This window comes from Megascapheus bottae, chromosome 15 (genome assembly GCF_031878675.1).
Source record: "Megascapheus bottae isolate mThoBot1 chromosome 15, mThoBot2.hap1, whole genome shotgun sequence".
Classification (NCBI taxonomy): Eukaryota; Metazoa; Chordata; class Mammalia; order Rodentia; family Geomyidae; genus Megascapheus; species Megascapheus bottae.
The window spans coordinates 37,451,345-37,469,596 of record NC_143523.1 but is presented as its reverse complement, the minus strand read 5'-3'; the positions used below and the strand labels follow the sequence as shown (position 1 = coordinate 37,469,596).

The 18,252-nt window shown below is 41.2% G+C and overlaps 1 protein-coding gene across 7 annotated transcripts in view; it reads left to right on the top strand.

Annotated features, from left to right (window-relative positions):
• Rhobtb1 (Rho related BTB domain containing 1) overlaps positions 1–17,894 on the top strand; it is a 70,547-nt gene extending 52,653 nt beyond the window's left edge. For all 7 annotated transcript variants that reach the window (XM_090346383.1, XM_090346386.1, XM_090346384.1 and 4 more), the window contains 5 exons: positions 1,786–1,904; positions 6,233–6,383; positions 12,145–12,233; positions 15,233–15,338; positions 15,766–17,894. In XM_090346383.1, the coding sequence (XP_090202509.1) occupies positions 1,786–1,904; positions 6,233–6,383; positions 12,145–12,233; positions 15,233–15,338; positions 15,766–15,935 (635 nt within the window). In that variant the 3' untranslated portion in view covers positions 15,936–17,894. The remainder of the gene's footprint in view (positions 1–1,785; positions 1,905–6,232; positions 6,384–12,144; positions 12,234–15,232; positions 15,339–15,765) is intronic.
• Positions 17,895–18,252: the final 358 nt, after the last annotated feature.

Below are 18,252 nucleotides of genomic sequence, written 5' to 3'. Positions count from 1 at the left end.
TAAATCATCATGGCTGTGGATCAGATGTCACTGTGCCTGTCCCCACCCTAACTGAGCCCTGAAACTCTCTTCCAGGGTCCATTCGTGACCAGTTCTCATCTCCTTTGGTTCTTTAGCAGTGATCTCAGATCCTCAGGCTACTGAAGTGCTGGAGGCATGGTGGTAGCCCTTCCATTTCTATGAAGGGTACCTTGTCTGTTTCCACCCATTTCCTCTTCCGTTCTCCACTCCTTGGCCCAACTCCTCCATCATTTTTCTGCCCTTTTGTCTTTGATAATGATTCCATGTACCACTTACATACTCTTCTACAAAGTCAGGGTGACTGATTCTGGCTTGTGAAACAGTACAGTCTTATACATTTGTATTTTTGTTCTAAATTTGTCCTCTGGGTGTGGATGATTGTGAATATCACCGTAAAAAAATTAACTTCCTAACTTCTATTTTTACAGACACTTCCATTTTTGTCTTTATAGTTCAGTCCTTGTTATGGTACATTTTGTAAGTGGTTAGTGTGAACCCCTTCATTAATTTTAAAGCTTATGAGTAAAGCTTACTCCAAATATTTCCTACTGGGGTATAGAAGCAGTCCTGGAAGTTAATCAAATGAATATATTACAAATGTATAGGAAATCAAGCCACTTACTTCCACTAATTTAATTGGATATATCATCCTTTCCTGGATGCACAGACAAAGCTAATGTGGAGTTAGAAACTCAGTAGGATTTTATTTTATTTTATTTTATTTTTTGCCAGTCCTGGCTTGAACTCAGGGCCTGAGCATTGTCCTTGGGCTTTCTCAAGGCTAGAGCTCTACCACTTGAGACAGAACCACTTCCAGCTTTCTTATATGTATGTGGTACCAAGGAATCCAACCCGGGTCTTCGTGCATGCTAGGCAAGCACTCTACCACTAGGCCAAACTCCCATCCCAGAGTTCAAGCCCCATGACTGGCCAAAAAAAAAATCTATCCACATATGCCTAAATCAAACACTGAAAAATGTGACCAATGGATAAATAGTCCTTATACAGACTGAATATTCCTAGTCTTAAAATCCAAAATCAGAAATGTTCCAAAGACCAGAACTTCTCAGAGGCAAAGAGTGGAAAATTCTCTACCTGTCTTCATGTGACAGGTCACAGTCAAACACAGATACACACACACACACATAAACACACACACACACACACACACACACACACACACACACACACACACACAAATAATGTCTAAAATTACCTTGAGGGACTGGGAACATGATGATCTACATGGTAGAGTGCTTGCTGATCAAGGACAAGGCCCTAACTTCCAAACTTATTACAGTCAAATTAATTAATTAGTTAGCTAATTAATTCAATTATCTTGAGGCTATGTGGCTATGACACATAAGTGAACTTTGTATTTAAACATTTCACATCAACAGGATATTCATTATGTATATGCAGATGTTCTGAGTCTGAACAAATCCAAAATCCCCAAATTCTTCTGATCCCAAGCATTTCAGAAAAGGACTACTTAACCTGTATTAGTCTTTCCACTGCTCTTCATGTCTTAAGTTTTTCCTATTCTGTTCCTATTTGGGTTCAGAAAACATTGGTTGTGACCCGCTATATAATTTGAAATGTCTGCTCCTTAATGTGGGAGTTGTCTGTGCCCAAAGTGGAGGCTAGCACCATTAGATAGAAGAGAGTGAGAGATAAGAGGTTAGTGGATGTGTAGAACAGAAAGTGGTGGCTTGAGATCTCATCAAAGTTGGCTCATGGCTGTGGTTCCTTGATTCTTGGCAGATGTGACATTTACATTGGATGATGGAGCCATCGGTGCCCACAAGCCACTACTGATCTGCAGCTGTGAGTGGATGGCTGCCATGTTTGGGGGATCCTTTGTGGAAAGTGCCAAAAGTGAGGTAGGTGTACATTAGTAAGGTAAATGTCTGGTGGCAACCTTACTAATGTGTGTGTCTACTTAGGAAGTGTTTATCCAGATGTTCCCGTTTCTCAACTACTTCCATGGAATAGCTTCTCAAGCCACGTTTGAATAATAGATTGCTTTTTTAATGCTGTAGCTTGAGGAGCTATGTATTCTTCCTGGTTATTATATTGAGCACATATGTGCTTTACATACAGCCTGTCTTTTTATATTCACGTATCTCTTCAACCATGAGTCATGGTCAGCTGTACTGCCCACAAAGAATCACAACATAATATCAACAATCCCATATGAGCTGGACATGGTAATACATGCCTCCAATCCCAACTACTTGAGAGGCAGAGGTAGGAGCATCTCAGTCTGAGGAAGGCCTTGTCAAATGCTCAAGACCCTGCCTAGACAACAGAAAGCAAAACTCAAAAACAACCAAAGGTACGACTCAAAAGACAGAGTACTTAGAAGTGTGAGGCCCAGAGATCAATCCTTAGTACTAAAAAAATGTAATTCCAGAACACTAAAGGACAGAGATTATTTTCCATTATTCACAAAAGTAAAGCATTCTTCAGCCATATAAGTTCCAAAAGTATTTGTGATCTTAGAACAGAGCAAGCAGTATCTCAGAAACTCTGTCCTTATCTTTTTACAAACTCTGCTGGAAAACAATTCTATTCAAGCACTTCTAACTTCAGTCTAAGAGCCAATAGGACTTTTTGCAACTATTTTTTAACCTCTTAAAAAAAAACGTGGGGACACCCCATCAAGTTTATTGTCCTAAGAGGCTTATTTTGCTTATCTCAGCATCTCTCTGAACTTTCAAAAGAAATACAGAAAACAATAGCTAACTTTTCAAAGTGGGTACTCATGGGAAATCTGAGCTCTTACATTGTGACCTGGGAACCCTGCATTTGCATCTCCAAGTGGGGAAGCAATCCTAGAATCACAAGCCTGAGATGGCTGGAGTAGAGAAGGTCACCAGGGCACCCTCCTGCTTCCAGAACAAACTTTAGCTTCTCCTAAACTAGCTCCCATCACAGGGCTGTCTGCTGTTTTAAAGGAGAAATGTTAGAATTCTCCCAGTGACTAATTCTGACATCTGACAAGCTCTATAAATCAGGAGCTTCTCACTTGTAACTATGATGAGTCTTTCTTGTATGGTCAGTGGCACTGAGGGCTTTATTACTTAGGTGGCCCAGCTCTGTGTGGCCACTGTGGAGCTTAAATAACAACTCCTTCACTTATAAGCTGGTGGCCTCAGATAACTGACTTAACCTTTCTGAGCTCCAATCTCCATCTGGAAGACCCAGTAATACCCCTCAGTGTGTAAGTCAGTACTTATCAAGCACTTTTAAGCCTTAAGTAAATGGTGTCTGCCACGAGTCATGATTAATGCAGATGATATTTATTTCCTTTTACTTCAGAGAAAAATTTGTGGTAACCACTGATTAGTAAAACCTCCTCTAATTGTATTTGATTGACTTCAGTTGTCAGAGACAAAGATCTAGAAAGCTAGCTCCTGGTCTTATTCCAGCATACTGAAATGTCTCTGCTGATGGCGCAGCAGAGAGCCTACTGGACTGTGCAAAGTTGATCAAGGTCAGGAACACAGGCACAAAGGGACACTGTCAGCACTGACCTCACGTATACTAATCCCCTTTATCCCTTCACAGAATGGACTGTAATCTTCTCCAGATTAAACTCTGCATTCGAGGTGACCAAAACAAAAACTTGGCAACAAACATGAATGTACACGTGGTTTGGTTTGGTTTGGTTTGGTTTTGGTTTGTTTTTTTTTTTTTTTTACTCTCCTGAAGGTGGCTACCTGTGTAGTGTGCCACCTGAAAGGATTGTACCTCAAGAATGCAGACATTTTCTCATATTTTGAGAGGTCTAATTGGGAGTCTTTATTAGAAAGCTGGTAACTGCAGATGGACTCTCTCATCACAAAGACCTGCCAACCCCATGATACACTTAAAACACTGCCAGAAAACTGAGCCGTGAGAGCCAGAGAGGAAAGAAAGAGCAGAAAAGCAATACCAACACATCAGATTAGCTCCAATGGAGAGCTGAAATGAGATGCCATGTTGAGCAGAGGAGAAGCCGGAGACAAGAGAACCAGAAGACACAGCACACAAGGCATGGCATCCTGCCCTGAGCTGGTTGAGACTTTAACAGAGTCAGGGCAGGGTCACAGTAAACCCCAAGTGTTTCTGATGTTCAAAGCACAGGACTGACCGACCAAAATGATCTATTGTCCACATCCCCAGCCCTGCCTCTCCAAATTCAGACACATCCATCAACTGGGAGGTGGGACAAGACGGTGCCCATTAAACCCAGTTCCCTACCCATTACCTGGCCAAGATGGCTCCAGCCAAATCCAGCATCCCTACTTAATAAGGACCAGGTCCCTCACTTCGACCTACAGCTGGGGCTGGTATGTATGTGAATATTCAAACCATTCAAAAGACCAACCATGGGACCAAGTAACAAAAATTGTGCACCAAATTCTGTCAGCTAATTTTACCTTAAGAATTTCAGTCGCGGTTGACATTTCCATTCTTCTCCTATAATGGTTGCTGTTGAGAGTCCCTGACTATTTGCCTTAGCTTCAAAAGCTATTGTGAAAGAAAAAGGGTACCAGCGGTTCTCAGGTAGTGACAAATCACATTAGAACATTGAAGGCACAGGAAGTATTAGAGCAGGACCATTCACTGGAATCTGTTATCTCCTGTTGCCAAAAAAAAAAAAATAACTTCTTTTTAACTTAAAATAGCCATGTTCACATCTTTATTTCTAATGGGAATTTATTTTTTGAAGGATGAGTTGGAAATCACTCATAGCAAATAATCCTAAAGTAATATTCAGATCATTTTCAAAATCCAGAAACAGGAGGAAGGGAGAAAGGGAGGAAGGAAGAAAGAAAGGAAGGAAGAAAGGAAGGAAGGAAGGAAGGAAGGAAGGAAGAAAAGAAGAAAAGGAGGGAGGAAGAAAGGGAAGGAATGAGGGAGGAAAGAAAGGAGAAAAGAAGGGAGAAGGGAAAGGAATAGAGAAGGAGGGAAGGAAGGAAGGAGGGTGGAAAGGATGGAAGGAAGGAACCTAAATATTAAAAACCATTCCTAAAACAATATTTCATTATTCTATAAGTCAAACCATTGCTGTTAAGGACTTCCTGTACTACTACTCAGAACATAGACTCAGAATTATACTTCAGGAGCTTAGATTTCAGTCACTTTCTGGCTCTGAAATAGGACTTAGTGTTCCCGAAACTTCCATGTCCTGATCTGTGAAATAACAAAATAATAGTCTACTTCCTAGAAGACTACAAGAACTAAATGAGTTCATGTGTATGGAAAGCTTAGCACCATTGGTGTGGAAGAAGCCTGGCGTGGAAGCTTAGGGTATGGAAGAAGCCTGGCATGGAAGCTTAGGGTATGGAAGAGGCCTTCTAGTAAGTAGTTAACTTTTGTAGTCATCACATTCCAGTAGGAAGGGCAAGCGGTATTATTCTATACTGCACCAAGGTCTGTCCTACACAGTTAGAGAACTAGAGTGCCTATTAAAGAGCATACATCCCACAGACCCAGGCCCACCAATCTAGAACTGAACCTCCCAGGCATTCCCGACCCCTACCACTGCCTTTATGTAGACAATGCCCAGCTACTCAGGGACAAGACCTGCGGGATCCTACTAGAAACAATGACACATCCCATCCAACTGACCCAACCCCAGCTGTCCTTGGGAATATTATGAATCCACTGAGACCAAATCACAGTCCAAGAGTTCTGAGTCCATGCAGTTGTAGGAAAAAAATAACACAGTGTATATGTGATACTAGTATTTCTGATATCATAAACAAACCTCTCACCATGGCTACGAGGCAGCTGTTCATTCTCTGTGTGGACATCTTAAAGAGCCAGGTTTCATCCTGTGTTGGCAACCCCCATGGTTTGCAGCATCCCCAGTACCTGTCATGTTGCTAGGAAATTTCTTTCTCCACAAAAGAGAGTTCTCAGGTAGTTGGCAAGGAGGACTCACAATGTCATGGTGCATTTACAGCCCATTTGTCTGATTTACAGATCCAGAGAGCCATTTAAAAATTCCAAATCAGGCTTTGTCAGGTTGCGCAACCATTTTCATCTACAAATCAAACTGTTGCGTTTACACCCATAAATATTGGGTGACTTCTATGCTCAGTCTCAAAGCAGTTATCTGAGACTCACCAGCTTGGATTCACAGGGTTAGGATATTTATAAACAACAGAGTCTAAACTTTCTCCAGCAGAATTCAGTTTTCCTTACAATATTACAGGTATATCTCCCGAACATAAACAAGATGTCAATGCAAGCAGTGTTGGATTATCTCTATACCAAGCAATTGTCCCCCACCTTGGATCTGGATCCACTGGAACTAATTGCCTTGGCAAACAGATTTTGCCTGCCACACTTGGTTGCACTTGCAGGTAAGGCTGATGGCTTGGGCTGTCACATTTATCAGGAAGAAAAGAAAACACATTTAAACAAAAACTAAGATTTCTAAGGAATCAAAATTTGGGGGCTGGGAGCATGGCCTAGTAGTAGAGTGCTTGCCTAGCATGCATCAAGCCCTGGGTTCTATTCCTTGGTACCACATGCACAGAAAAAGCCAGAAGTGGTGCTGTGACTCAAACGATAGAGCACTAGTCTTGAGAAAGCCCAAGGATAGTGCCCAGGCCTCAAGTTTAAGCCCCAAAACTGGCAAAAAAAAATGTTTTTCATCCCCCCCCACCCCAAACAGAACTATCATACATAGGTGATACAAGATGATCAGATGTATCAGACAATCTAATCCAGCATACATTCATAAGCACCTATGTGGGGGCAGGCCCCGTTTGGTGAAGCAAATACAAAAGTAAGTAATGCAAGGCTTCCTCACAGAGGCACATGCTATAGCATGTGAGATCATTTGTGGACTGGGGAGATTTCAAGAAAACTATACATCCACAGTGTCCTCAAAATGTTTGCATGGGCATGCTGTTTAAGGTAGGAAATGCCATGGATTCAAACAGCGTCGGGTTGCCTGCTTCCAGACCTGACCCTTCTCTGTACCTGGCTGGGTAACATTGGTCTTTAGCTAATCTGAGCCATGCATCTCAGTTTTCCCCCTCTTTAAAGTGGGGATAATATTAGCTGCCATAGAGTTCTTAGCAAGATTAAATGAGTTATATATAAAGACCTGAGAACAGTGTCTGGCACATAGTAAGCATGATGTAAGTGGTTTTCTTAAAGCTATTTTACAGCTTTGGAGGAGAGGAAAAATGAGAAAAGGGAAGATTTGGCTTAACTTCAAAAATCTCATCTGTAATTCCTAAATGTGTTCAATTGGTTAAGCAGAAGCAAGTCTATATAGAATGTAGGTACTTAAATATCATTTTAAAAGTAAAAAAATAAATTTGCTTCATTTACCAGTTGGGTCAACTGGTGATTTTCACTCTATTTGAATGATCCTAGTAACTATGAAAACAGAGTGAGATGGTTCCTGCCTTTTTCCCTGGCCTTTCCCTATACATATACAGGTGTGTTCACCATAAATTCTGACTGAATAACTGAACAAACAAAAACAAGCTTAGAACAGCCCAGCATGTCAGATGTACTGTTCACTGCCTGGCAAGACTTAAGAATGAAATTCCCTGTCTTCCTGGTTTCTACTATTCACAAACTGACTGGAAATCAAAGTCCTTCACCTTATTTCTTCCTCAATAGAAAATTTTAATACATTACTACTGGATTCTTTTAGGTCTTTTTAATCAATATACCTGAACCCTACATCTAAATGATTAAACCTCTTAAAGTTTTAAACACTAACTCTAGAAGACTGCAGTAAAAAATTCACTTTTTTTTTTTTACTAAGTAGAAGTTCCAGCCTATCTAACCATCCACAGATTTTACAAGTAGTTGTCCTTTGAGGATAATTTGAAATGACCGAAAGTAATTTTGGCAAGTGTTTCAAACAGGATTTATGACCAGTCTTGATATTGTACCATTTTTTTGCTTCAATATTACATCTGGCATGGATAACATGGGATTGAGTTCTCCATGGGAAAAAAACTAATAATCATAACTGACCCGAAAAAACTTCTTGAGTGAACTCTAGGCTTCTTTATTATTTTTGTTAAATGTTGTTATTACTATTATGATTATTTAGTATGCAGCTTCCCAAAATGATTCCTTGCATCATTTATATTATTTGAGGTGCACTGTTAAATGAATAGTGTTTAAAGCATCTTTATGGAATATTTCAATTTCTGGAGAGAAAAAAATGTTTTAGAAGCTAGTGTAAAATGAATTTCGACTGTTACAGTTACTTGATATAAAGAACCTGGTATCTTCTCTGGGAAATTGGGTTCCAGATAGTTTTAAGTCCAGCAAAGAAACCATTCTATTTTAACTCCCATACTGATCAGATGAAGACTTAAGACTAACAAGTGCATAGAGCCAGAGCAGGAAATAAGCTTGATTTGAACAATACAGACTTACCTCTGAGATACTGCATAAACAATAACTTTTATCAAACTAGGGTATTCAGTTTTCAATAAAGCAAATATCACATTAGAGTCAGGATTTCTTTATTTCACAGGAAATATTGAAATGACATTTATACTGTAATATCATCTTAAATATTGTGTCTAATACATATATATCCTTCAATTATAAAATAAAAATTGCTTTTTAAAAATGCTGAGCAACCCTTTTACTAATTACAATAAAAATTTTAAAAAATAAAAAAATAAATAAAATAAAAATTCTGAGCAATTGTCTGAGCCCTCAATTAGTTGTAATCTTTTTGCTAATGAAGGGTCTTGTTTATGACTAATGGCTGATCAAGGCAGTGGTGCAAAGCTTATGGCTATGCCAATTTCTTAGAAGTTTGCCACATCCATTGACCTCACTTTTCACAAAATATGACTTGTTGATTGTCAATCTGTTTGATAGTAGTTCACCCACAGAACATTTTTTTTTGCCAGTCCTGGGCTTGAGCTCAGGGCCTCAGCACTGTCCTTGGTCTTTCTCAAGGCTAGAGCTCTACCACTTGAGCTTCAGCACCACTTCCAGCTTTTTTCTATGTATGTGGTACCGAGGAATCAAACCTGGGTCTTCGTGCTAGGCAAGCACTCTACCACTAGGCCAAACTCCCGCCCTTGCCCCCCGCCACAGTACATTTTTTAAAAAAAGATGAGGGGAGGGGGTGGGGGAAGGGAAACGGGGACGAAAACATGAGAAAGGGTAGCAATGTTTGTGAAGTAATGCACCTTCTATCTGGCGAATATAATGTAACCCTTCTATTAATTACAATAAACATATATTTTACAAAAAAGAAAGTCCTTATCTCTAACCCTGCCTCCTTAACACTTAGCTTATGTAACATTCAAATGTGATCTCATTGCACCAGTTTGCAGCATTTTATCCAAGAGTAATTTGACTAGATGGACTGAAGCAATGCCTTAGTGTTAATGTTGCATCAGAAGATGGGAGCAATTCAGGCTCTCGTACTCATTCGAACTCTCTTGCTATTTCCACCAAGTTTGCAGTTGCTTCCCCCACTGACGTCTGGAAGTCCTCCAGGTGGACTGGAATGAACTTCTTCCTAATGCCTTTAATGTTGATACTTTAGCCTCTCCCCATGACTCACAAATGTTGGTAATGGCATGTCAAGTGATTGCTTTCTAGAAGGTTTCCATCAGAGGAACCACTACCTACAGCAACTAGCCTTACTTAAATAGATTTCTTAAATCATAGGACTTGAAAGATAAAATTATCCCTCAGTCCATGACTGCAGAATGGATGTTTTGTTGGGCATGAAAAATGAACATTATGAAATTGAACACCTCCGTTAGAGCCCTTAGACAGCGGGGTACATAGTGAATAAGCACATTTTTTTCTTTCCTTTACTTTTTTATTATGGGGATAATGTAGAGAGGGGTTGCAGTTACATTCATCAGGTAGTAGGTGCCTGCCTTCTCACACATTGATACCCCTTCTCATGTTTTTGTGCCCATTTCCCTCCCCCTCTTCCCTTCCCTATTTCAAATAAACAAACATATATACAATATACCAGGTAACAAAGTCAGATACAGTAATAACATGAGATTAACCATAAGGACAAAAAAATAACATAGTACATTAAGAACAACAATCACATAAGTAAACCTCTTGTTTCCATATCCTAGAGTTCATTTCATTTATTCTCATCCTATATAGCCTATGTAAATAGGTTTTGAGCTATAGTAATACTTTGCTGGAAGAGTCCTAGATGTGTACTAATTAAGCACATATATTTTTAAGGGAAGTTTACTCTGATCACTAAGTCTCAAGCGCAGGCTTAAAATACTCAGGAAGCTGTGTTGTGAATAGACATGCCCAATCTTTGCTGTTCCTTTCATAGGGCACAAGCAGAGCAGACAATGTAGATCTTTTGAGGGTCCAATAGTGTTCCAAGTGGAAAGTGAGCACTGACTGCAGCGTAAAGTTACCAGCTGCACTGGCCCCCTGACAAAAGAGTTTGCTTGTCTGCTGATGGTTTAGAACAAGAGACTTCTCTCTAGCTAGTCCTCAATGGTATCCCATCATTTCAGGCTCTTTGTCTACAGTGAAAATCTGTTACTTGTAGTTACCTTCAATTTGTCAAGGGTATTGTCTTCATATTTTGGATAACTTGCTGAAACTTCTACACTAGCACTTATCTATATTATGGAGACATCTGTTTCCCTAAGCCCTATGAACCCACCTCTGCTGGGTTCTACCTTTTCAGCTGCAGGTTCCTCAACTTGCTCAGCCATCAAGGGACTAAAGGGAATTACAGCCTTGCATGAGAATAGCCCTTGGCTTAAGGAAATATTGTGACTGGCTTGATCATTGTTTCAGACTACTAAAACTTTCTCCAGATCAGCTATTTCTCTTACCATTTGTATGTTCACTGGAGAAGCACTTTTTATTTCAAGAACTTATCTTTCATAATCATAACCACACTGGATAGTAGAAGAGGCCTTGCCTTAAATTTGTCCTGACTTTTTACAATACCTTTCCCATGAAATTGCAATCATTTCTAGCTTTTGACTGACAGCAAGAGATATATGACTCCTCCTTTCATTTAGAGTCATAGAATCCAGGAGTCTTATTAATTAACCTAATTCCAACACTGTATCTCATAAGGAGGTACTAGGAGAAGAAGAGAAACTAAGGGAGAAGCTCATCAGTTGAGCACTCAGAACGCGCGAAACAGCATCTATGGCAGTTCACCATCTTCCATGGACCCAGTCTGTGGTGCCCCAAAGCAATTAGATGAATGACACCAGAACACATGAGGAAAGTGTTTGAAATAGTGCAGCAAGTACCAATGTGTAAAACTAAGACATAAAGTGAACGCATGCTTAAAAAACAGCAAGAACAGGCTTGCTTGACACAGGCTTGCCATTACATCCCCAGTGCCGTCAAGAAGTGCACTGAACTGAGCGCATGAATGTCAGATTAGAAGAACACGTTCTGTGCATTAAAGAATGAGAAATGCAGGACCAAGAGTGCCTTCGTACATGCCAATCCCAGAAGCAGAAGACAACCCCCACAGAGGCAAGAAAGAGCTTCACCAAGAATCACAATCTGCATTCTGCTCATAACATTTGGACACAGATTCGTGAGCAGCAATCCCAGTTCTCCCAACTGGATTTTTGTGACATGCAATTGAAACCTTTGTAGCCTAAGAGGTTGAACAATATACCGTGCAGCTGACACTGTTGACACAGATATATAGGTTTACATGTTTAATTCATCAAGCAATGAATGCCAAAACTATTGACCATGAACATGTCTACAGAATTCCAGGAAACTGTCGACAACCTGGAGCCACACTATCCAGTAGAAATGTTGTGCCTAGATATAGAAGTTCTATACCTTCTTTACCCAATGTAGAAGACATGGGATTTTGAGTAATGAACCATGTCTGTTGTCACTGAGGAACCGAACTTTAATTTTATTCAATATTTATTTTAAGTAGTCTCCTTTGGTCCCAGGGCAGTGCAGATCTGCAAGAATATGGGCTACTTCAGAAGTTCAGACAAGAGCTCCCAAAGGTGATGGTGCAGTAGTTTGGCAAGTTCTGTGCACAGGAAGACAGTTGCAGATGATCCCCTCAGGTGAGAGGCCTGGGTTATGGAGTGCCGTTTAACAGCCTCCCTGTCCTTCTCTTCCCAGAGCAGCACGCTGTTCAGGAGCTGACCAAGGCCGCCGTGAGTGGTGTGGGCATCGATGGCGAAGTGCTTTCCTACTTGGAACTGGCCCAGGTTTGTAGCCGTTTTCCCGTCACCTCTGAAATGTGTTCAACCAGTTTATTAATGCTGATGAAACATTCCATTGTAGCATCTGTCCAAATAAAGATGTCACCACTGAGTCACAGAGGCCCCCTGTGTATACTGAGAAGATCTGAGAGTTTTACATTTCAGGCACCATTTACCCTGCTGGGCTTCCTTTGAAAACACATGGACCTCCACCCCCACAACAGTCCCATTGTCTCCAAAGGCACTGCCTACAACCACAGGAAAACCATTGCAGTAATAGAGAAGCAGGGTTTTTTTTTTTCTCTCTCTCTCCCTTCTTTGACATGTATTTGGCCAAGAACAGACAATTTCTAGAGTTCTATGAAGCCCTAAAATGCACTCCCATATTAATGAATAGTTGTTGGGGCTCTTGTATTAGCTTTTGTTCATATCAATATCAACAAATCCAAGACATAAACACACTCTTCTTTTAGAGTAGCTCCAAACTCCAGCCAGCTCCAGTTTTTGTTGTTGTTGCTTTAATCAAGTAACTTTCTCAAGGCACAGCTAAGCTCTGCCTTGGTTTCTACCCATAAGAAATGAGAATACTGAGTCACAACCTCTAGGACCTTACAGAACACTTGGAGAAATGAAGGAGAAAGTTCGTTCATGAAAGAGCCCCGAAGAGAAGACCCTCTCATAGTCCAAGGTTCGCATGCAGAATGAGCCCATCCTTGGTAGATCAGATGACCAGTGAGTTCATACTGAGGAAATGGATGCATTCTGTTTTTCTTTTGCCTTTGGGTTTGGCTTTCTTTATTCTTTCTGTGTAGTAAGGCCTTGGTTAACTCTTAAGCAATTTAAGCCAATATTTCTCAAGGGAGAAGAGATTATTCCTTAGAGAAAGTAGCAACACAGCAGGTGTGAGGCATACCAGCCAACTGTGGCCATAAGAGATGGCCCAGATTCAAAGGAGGAAGAAGGTGAAATAGGACTTGGAGCAGCTTATTCATTCTGAATCCACACTCAATTAATGTTCCTTTCTCCCCTGTACCATCAGTGATCACCTAGACAGAAGACATGTTCATGCAAATGAGATTCTCTTCCCTTGAGGCAATCACAGGCAGTGACAGAAACACAAATGATTAAAAACCCAATGTGTAAACTAGTCTACAGGTTGCAGTGAAACCTGGAAGCATTAGCAAGGCCCTGCCAACCTGAGTGGTCGATGACCTGAGATGTGAGCATTTTAACTACAATATCTGAGACTAAATCTCTAAACAGTTGTTGAAATTTTATCTTAATAAAGTTTAAAAACAAGAAATTTGAGAGTTTGACTTGGGCAATACCCAGTAAGTATCCATCATCATTGAGAAAAGGAAACTGAGTCATATTTGTGCATAGTACCAGTTCACTTGGGGTGAAGATTTGCAGTTGTGTTTGTTTACTCTGTGTTCCCATCTTTCCCACCCTCTCACCCTGTCACTGCCCACACCCGCACCCTGCAAAGCAGTGTGGTTACTTGCTTAAGCCCTAACAAGCCTTCACAGGAAGAGCTCAGATGTAATCTTTCAAGTCCTCACTCACTTGTTAGTCCCCCAGCGATGTGCTCTAACAGCTTGCTTAGGAGGAAAAAGGAACCTGACGTGTTGTATTTTCTATTCCTGCCATGGCCAGTTTTAACAACATGAATTCACTGAATGAAGAGTGGGGAAGATGATAGGGAAGGGGGGAAAACCAAGACGGGTGGGGGGTGTGGGGGGGGAGGGAAACGGGTACCAAGACATGTGAAAGGGTATCAATGTATGTGAATTAATGCACCTTCTATCTGGCAAATATCATGTAACCCTTTTACTAATTACAATAAAAAAAAAAGAGTGGGGAAGAAACGCATGCTATTTCTCAACTCTGTGGAGCTGGTCCAGCCTTCCCAGATCACCATTGCAAAGAATTAGAAGTATAAGCTTCAAACTGGCCTCTATGTTTGGGACCCAACTCCTTCGAATAGGTTTCACAGTAGAGATGCCAACCACAGGGGGACCACACAGGATTTCATTCCAGGATTTCACCTGACCTAACCAAAGAAACATCTGAGAAGGGCACAAGACATATTCTGCCAGATCTTACAAGATAAGGGGGTGTTAGCTTGAGTTTGGGAGGCAATTGAGTCTTTTTTGGTCACAGCAACCTCAGCTATCATGTCTTTGTGCCTCTATCTGTCAAGAAAGAAATGGTGAAGTGTTTGAATGCCTCCCAGCTTGCCCCTAAGCCAGCTCTTTTTATGTAACCAAAGGACAGGTATAGGACAGTCATGTGTTCTGCAGTCTCCTCTTTCCCATCTTTGGCCCCAGCAAATTGAGCTCTGACATGTGACACGAAGTATTCCATTGCCCAAGCTTCCTTAAACAGAGATGACATCGCTGCTTTCTGTTGCTGGCTGGAGTGTTCCAGAGGGCACCGTGGCTTATCACTAGCAGGCCAGGTGGCAGGGAGTGGTGGGTAGGGTAAAGCGTCCTTTAAACTCCTGATGAGATACAGGGATAATTTTGGGTTATCACGAGGGAGAGGAGTAAAGGAGGGTGTGCCAGGTACTACCCTTAATTGGCTGTCAGTTACGGCCAGCGTCAACCCATGAAATCAAAACAAGATGTCTAATGAATGATTTCTATAGCTCTTTCTCTTAACTCCGGTAATGATTTAAGCCTCAATTTTTTAAAAATGTAAATGGGCACCAGTGGCTCCTATCTGTAATCCTAGCATCTCAGGAGGCTGAGATCTGAAGATCCTATTTTGAAGCCAGCCTGGGAAGGAAAATCCATGAGACTCATTTCCAATTATACACCAAAATGTGTGACTGCAGTAAGCAGAGAATCAGCCTTGAGAAAAGAAAAAAAAAATGCTAAGGGACAGCAGCACTTAGGCCCTGAGTTCCAGCCCCAGAACCAGAAGAAGAAGGGGAAAGGAAAAAGAGAGAGGGGGGAGGGGGAAAGAAAGGCACTAACTCTCTTTTGTTCCCTTCTCTGCAGTTTCACAATGCTAATCAATTGGCCGCCTGGTGTTTGCACCATATCTGTACCAACTACAACAGTGTGTGTTCCAAGTTCCGCAAGGAAATCAAATCAAAATCCGCAGGTAAGACCATGTGCACTTGGTTCACATTTGTCCAGTTTTCCTCCTCTCTAACAGATGCCCTCCCTCCCTGTGGCCCTGACGGGGTGGGGGAGAGGTCATGGAGGAACAGCATTCTGAGCAGTCAGCTTGTGGAGAATCCAAGCATCAGCCAAGCACGCCCTGCCACCAAGCATGCAGAGATTTTTTTTTTTTTTTTGGCCCCTTCTGGTCTAGGAATGGATGGCCAAACAGTTCTGAGTCTCTATGGCCCAGCTTCATGCATGATTTATGGGCAAGGAATTCTGCCTCTCCAAACTTGAGGGTTACAGTCTGCAAGTGATCCTAGTTTTATCCCCCTACCATATGAGGCTATGTGAGACTGGCACAGAGCTTGAGGCCTCCCACGTGGAACAGGCAGAAGTGACCATCAGTGTCTTTCCCTTGCCAGAAAACCAGGAGTACTTCGAACGGCACCGCTGGCCTCCAGTGTGGTACCTAAAGGAGGAAGACCACTACCAGCGAGTGAAGAGGGAGAGGGAGAAGGAAGATATTGCATTGAATAAACATCACTCCAGACGAAAGTGGTGCTTCTGGAACTCCTCTCCAGCAGTGGCCTGAAGAGAAAGAGAGAAGACACCCAGTAAATGTGATACTCCACTTTTAAAAGCACTACTGTAAAATTAGTCTTCTGATTAGAGATATGACAGTAGTTCAGGTTTCAGGCACTGAACATCCTCCACTTTTATGCATTTCTCTTCCATAGGATCAAAGCACAAGCTCACCATCAATGAGCCTGGAGAAAGAAAGAAAAAAAAAAAAAAAAGGGAAACTGACTCTCACTGCATTCCTTAAACTGATAGGTATATTTTTCTGTTTAGGGGGCTTAATAAACTTTAGTCCGTTATTTTGTTTCTTTTTATACAGAAAAAAATAATCCAGCTTTCATGTTTCAGATTCCAAATTGGAAACTATTTTTATATGGTCTCTTGTATTTTGTTGAAATGAGAATACTATGTATTACTTTATTTTACAGGCCACAAATTGACCATGAAGTTGCCCACAAGGCCAGGCATTATTAGATAATTAGAGGGTTATCCTTTTGTTGTGATGCAAAGGGTTGGATTGAAATCCCCCAGAGCGCAAGTTAAAAGTGTGCTTAATCTTTGTGCTGCTGGATAACATTGGCGTAATTACCAACTCAACTCCAAGAATGTGTATTTACAATATTTGCTGTGTAAGTGCTAGTAATTATATGGTTCTATGTGCCATGTAAAATATACTGATAGCAAATATTCTGTTGTTTAACATGTGTAGATTCAAGATAATCTTTATAATCATTAGAAGGGCTTATAAAATCCCAGCATTTGCCAGGGCAAACTCACTGGTGAGAAATGCTAGAGTTAAAGCATTGGTGTTTGGATTGCTGTGTTAGGTTTGCAGCTCCTTGGTCCTGGCATGCTTCTGCATCCAGACTTTCCACTGACTTGAACTACGATGAGCAAAGGACAAGGTCCCCAGACTCATCCCACCATCCTACAGGCTGATCACCCCTCACCGCCAGAAACAGGCTTCCTCTGGTCTCTGACCTGCAGTCCACTTTACTGTATAAAGATGCATATTTTTAACTCTTTCCAGGGAAAAATTCACATCACTGCAGAAAGAGACCAAAGCAGACCACCCACTTTTGCTGACAATACAGCAAGGCCTATGAAAGCCCAGAGCTAGAGGCTGGGTCCCTGCCTTCTCCAACCCAGAAAGAAATTGAATCCCAAGAGTCTAGGAAATGGTGCTATTGTGAGTTAGTACTGACCCTTTGTCTTTCTGAATTTTCAGTGTTAAAATAGAAAGTAGAACATAGAATGGTGATCTTTTGGGAGGCAGTTTAGATCGTTGTGTCTCTGACCATTAAAATGTACAACACACACACACACACACACACACACACACACAAAGCATTGTAATGGGCAGAGCCCCCTTCCTGCCACAGGATGTTGTGGGTTGGCACTGGAACTCATTCTGTTGGAAGGTCAGCTTACTGATGCTAAGGGCTATTTTTGTTTTGTTTGTTTTTTGTTTTCTAACTTTGCAAAAGAAGAAAAGGACACTATTTCAAATGTCATATGCATTTGAAAATCTGTCTATATTACAGGTGGGCATTTATTCCTGACACTGGAAATGCGATATGAGAGCTTAGAGAAGGCCACAAATTCATCCTCCCCTCATGTCAAGGCGAGGGAACAGTAGAAAAGGAAGGAGGAAACAGAATAGAGGATAAATGTCAAGACTCGGGGAGAATGGACATCTAACTGTTCAAGTGATAGAGGTTGAGTTTTCAATGAGTAGTAATAGTTGAATTCATACAACCAAAGCTTCCATTTGATTGTAATCTTGCCAAAATACAATGGACATATAAATGAACATGGGGGATAAGCAATAATATCCACTAGTGTTGTTATCAGCTACTGCGACCAAATGGCTGGTTCATTTGGTTGATGCTGATTATGGCCTTTAACCATGGTGGTTTGTTTTCATGTTTTTTATTTCACAGAAAGCCAATAAAATTGTTTAGCTATACAATGTCTCCAGTTTTGTTTCAAAGACTACATCACATCATGTGAATAATTTCATAAAACCTGTAAAAATGATCAACACTCTTATGATGGGGACTTGCCTGTGTGTGCTCAATGACAAAGCAGCTTGGACAACAGTCATCTTGTATTGTCAGCAGAGATTTCAGTGTCATGAAGTCAGTGAGACATGTGGCTCTTTGCTCTTGGGTAGTAGAATTAGTCCCATTTGACATGATGTCACCTTGGTGTGGGGGAGTCCGAGTATCTTCCCATCCTGATCCTCATGCAATGGGCACAAGCAGGGTGAGCATTTCTAAAAGGTCTGGATTAGGGGACTCAGAGGAAGTCTGAGAAAGATTGGGAAG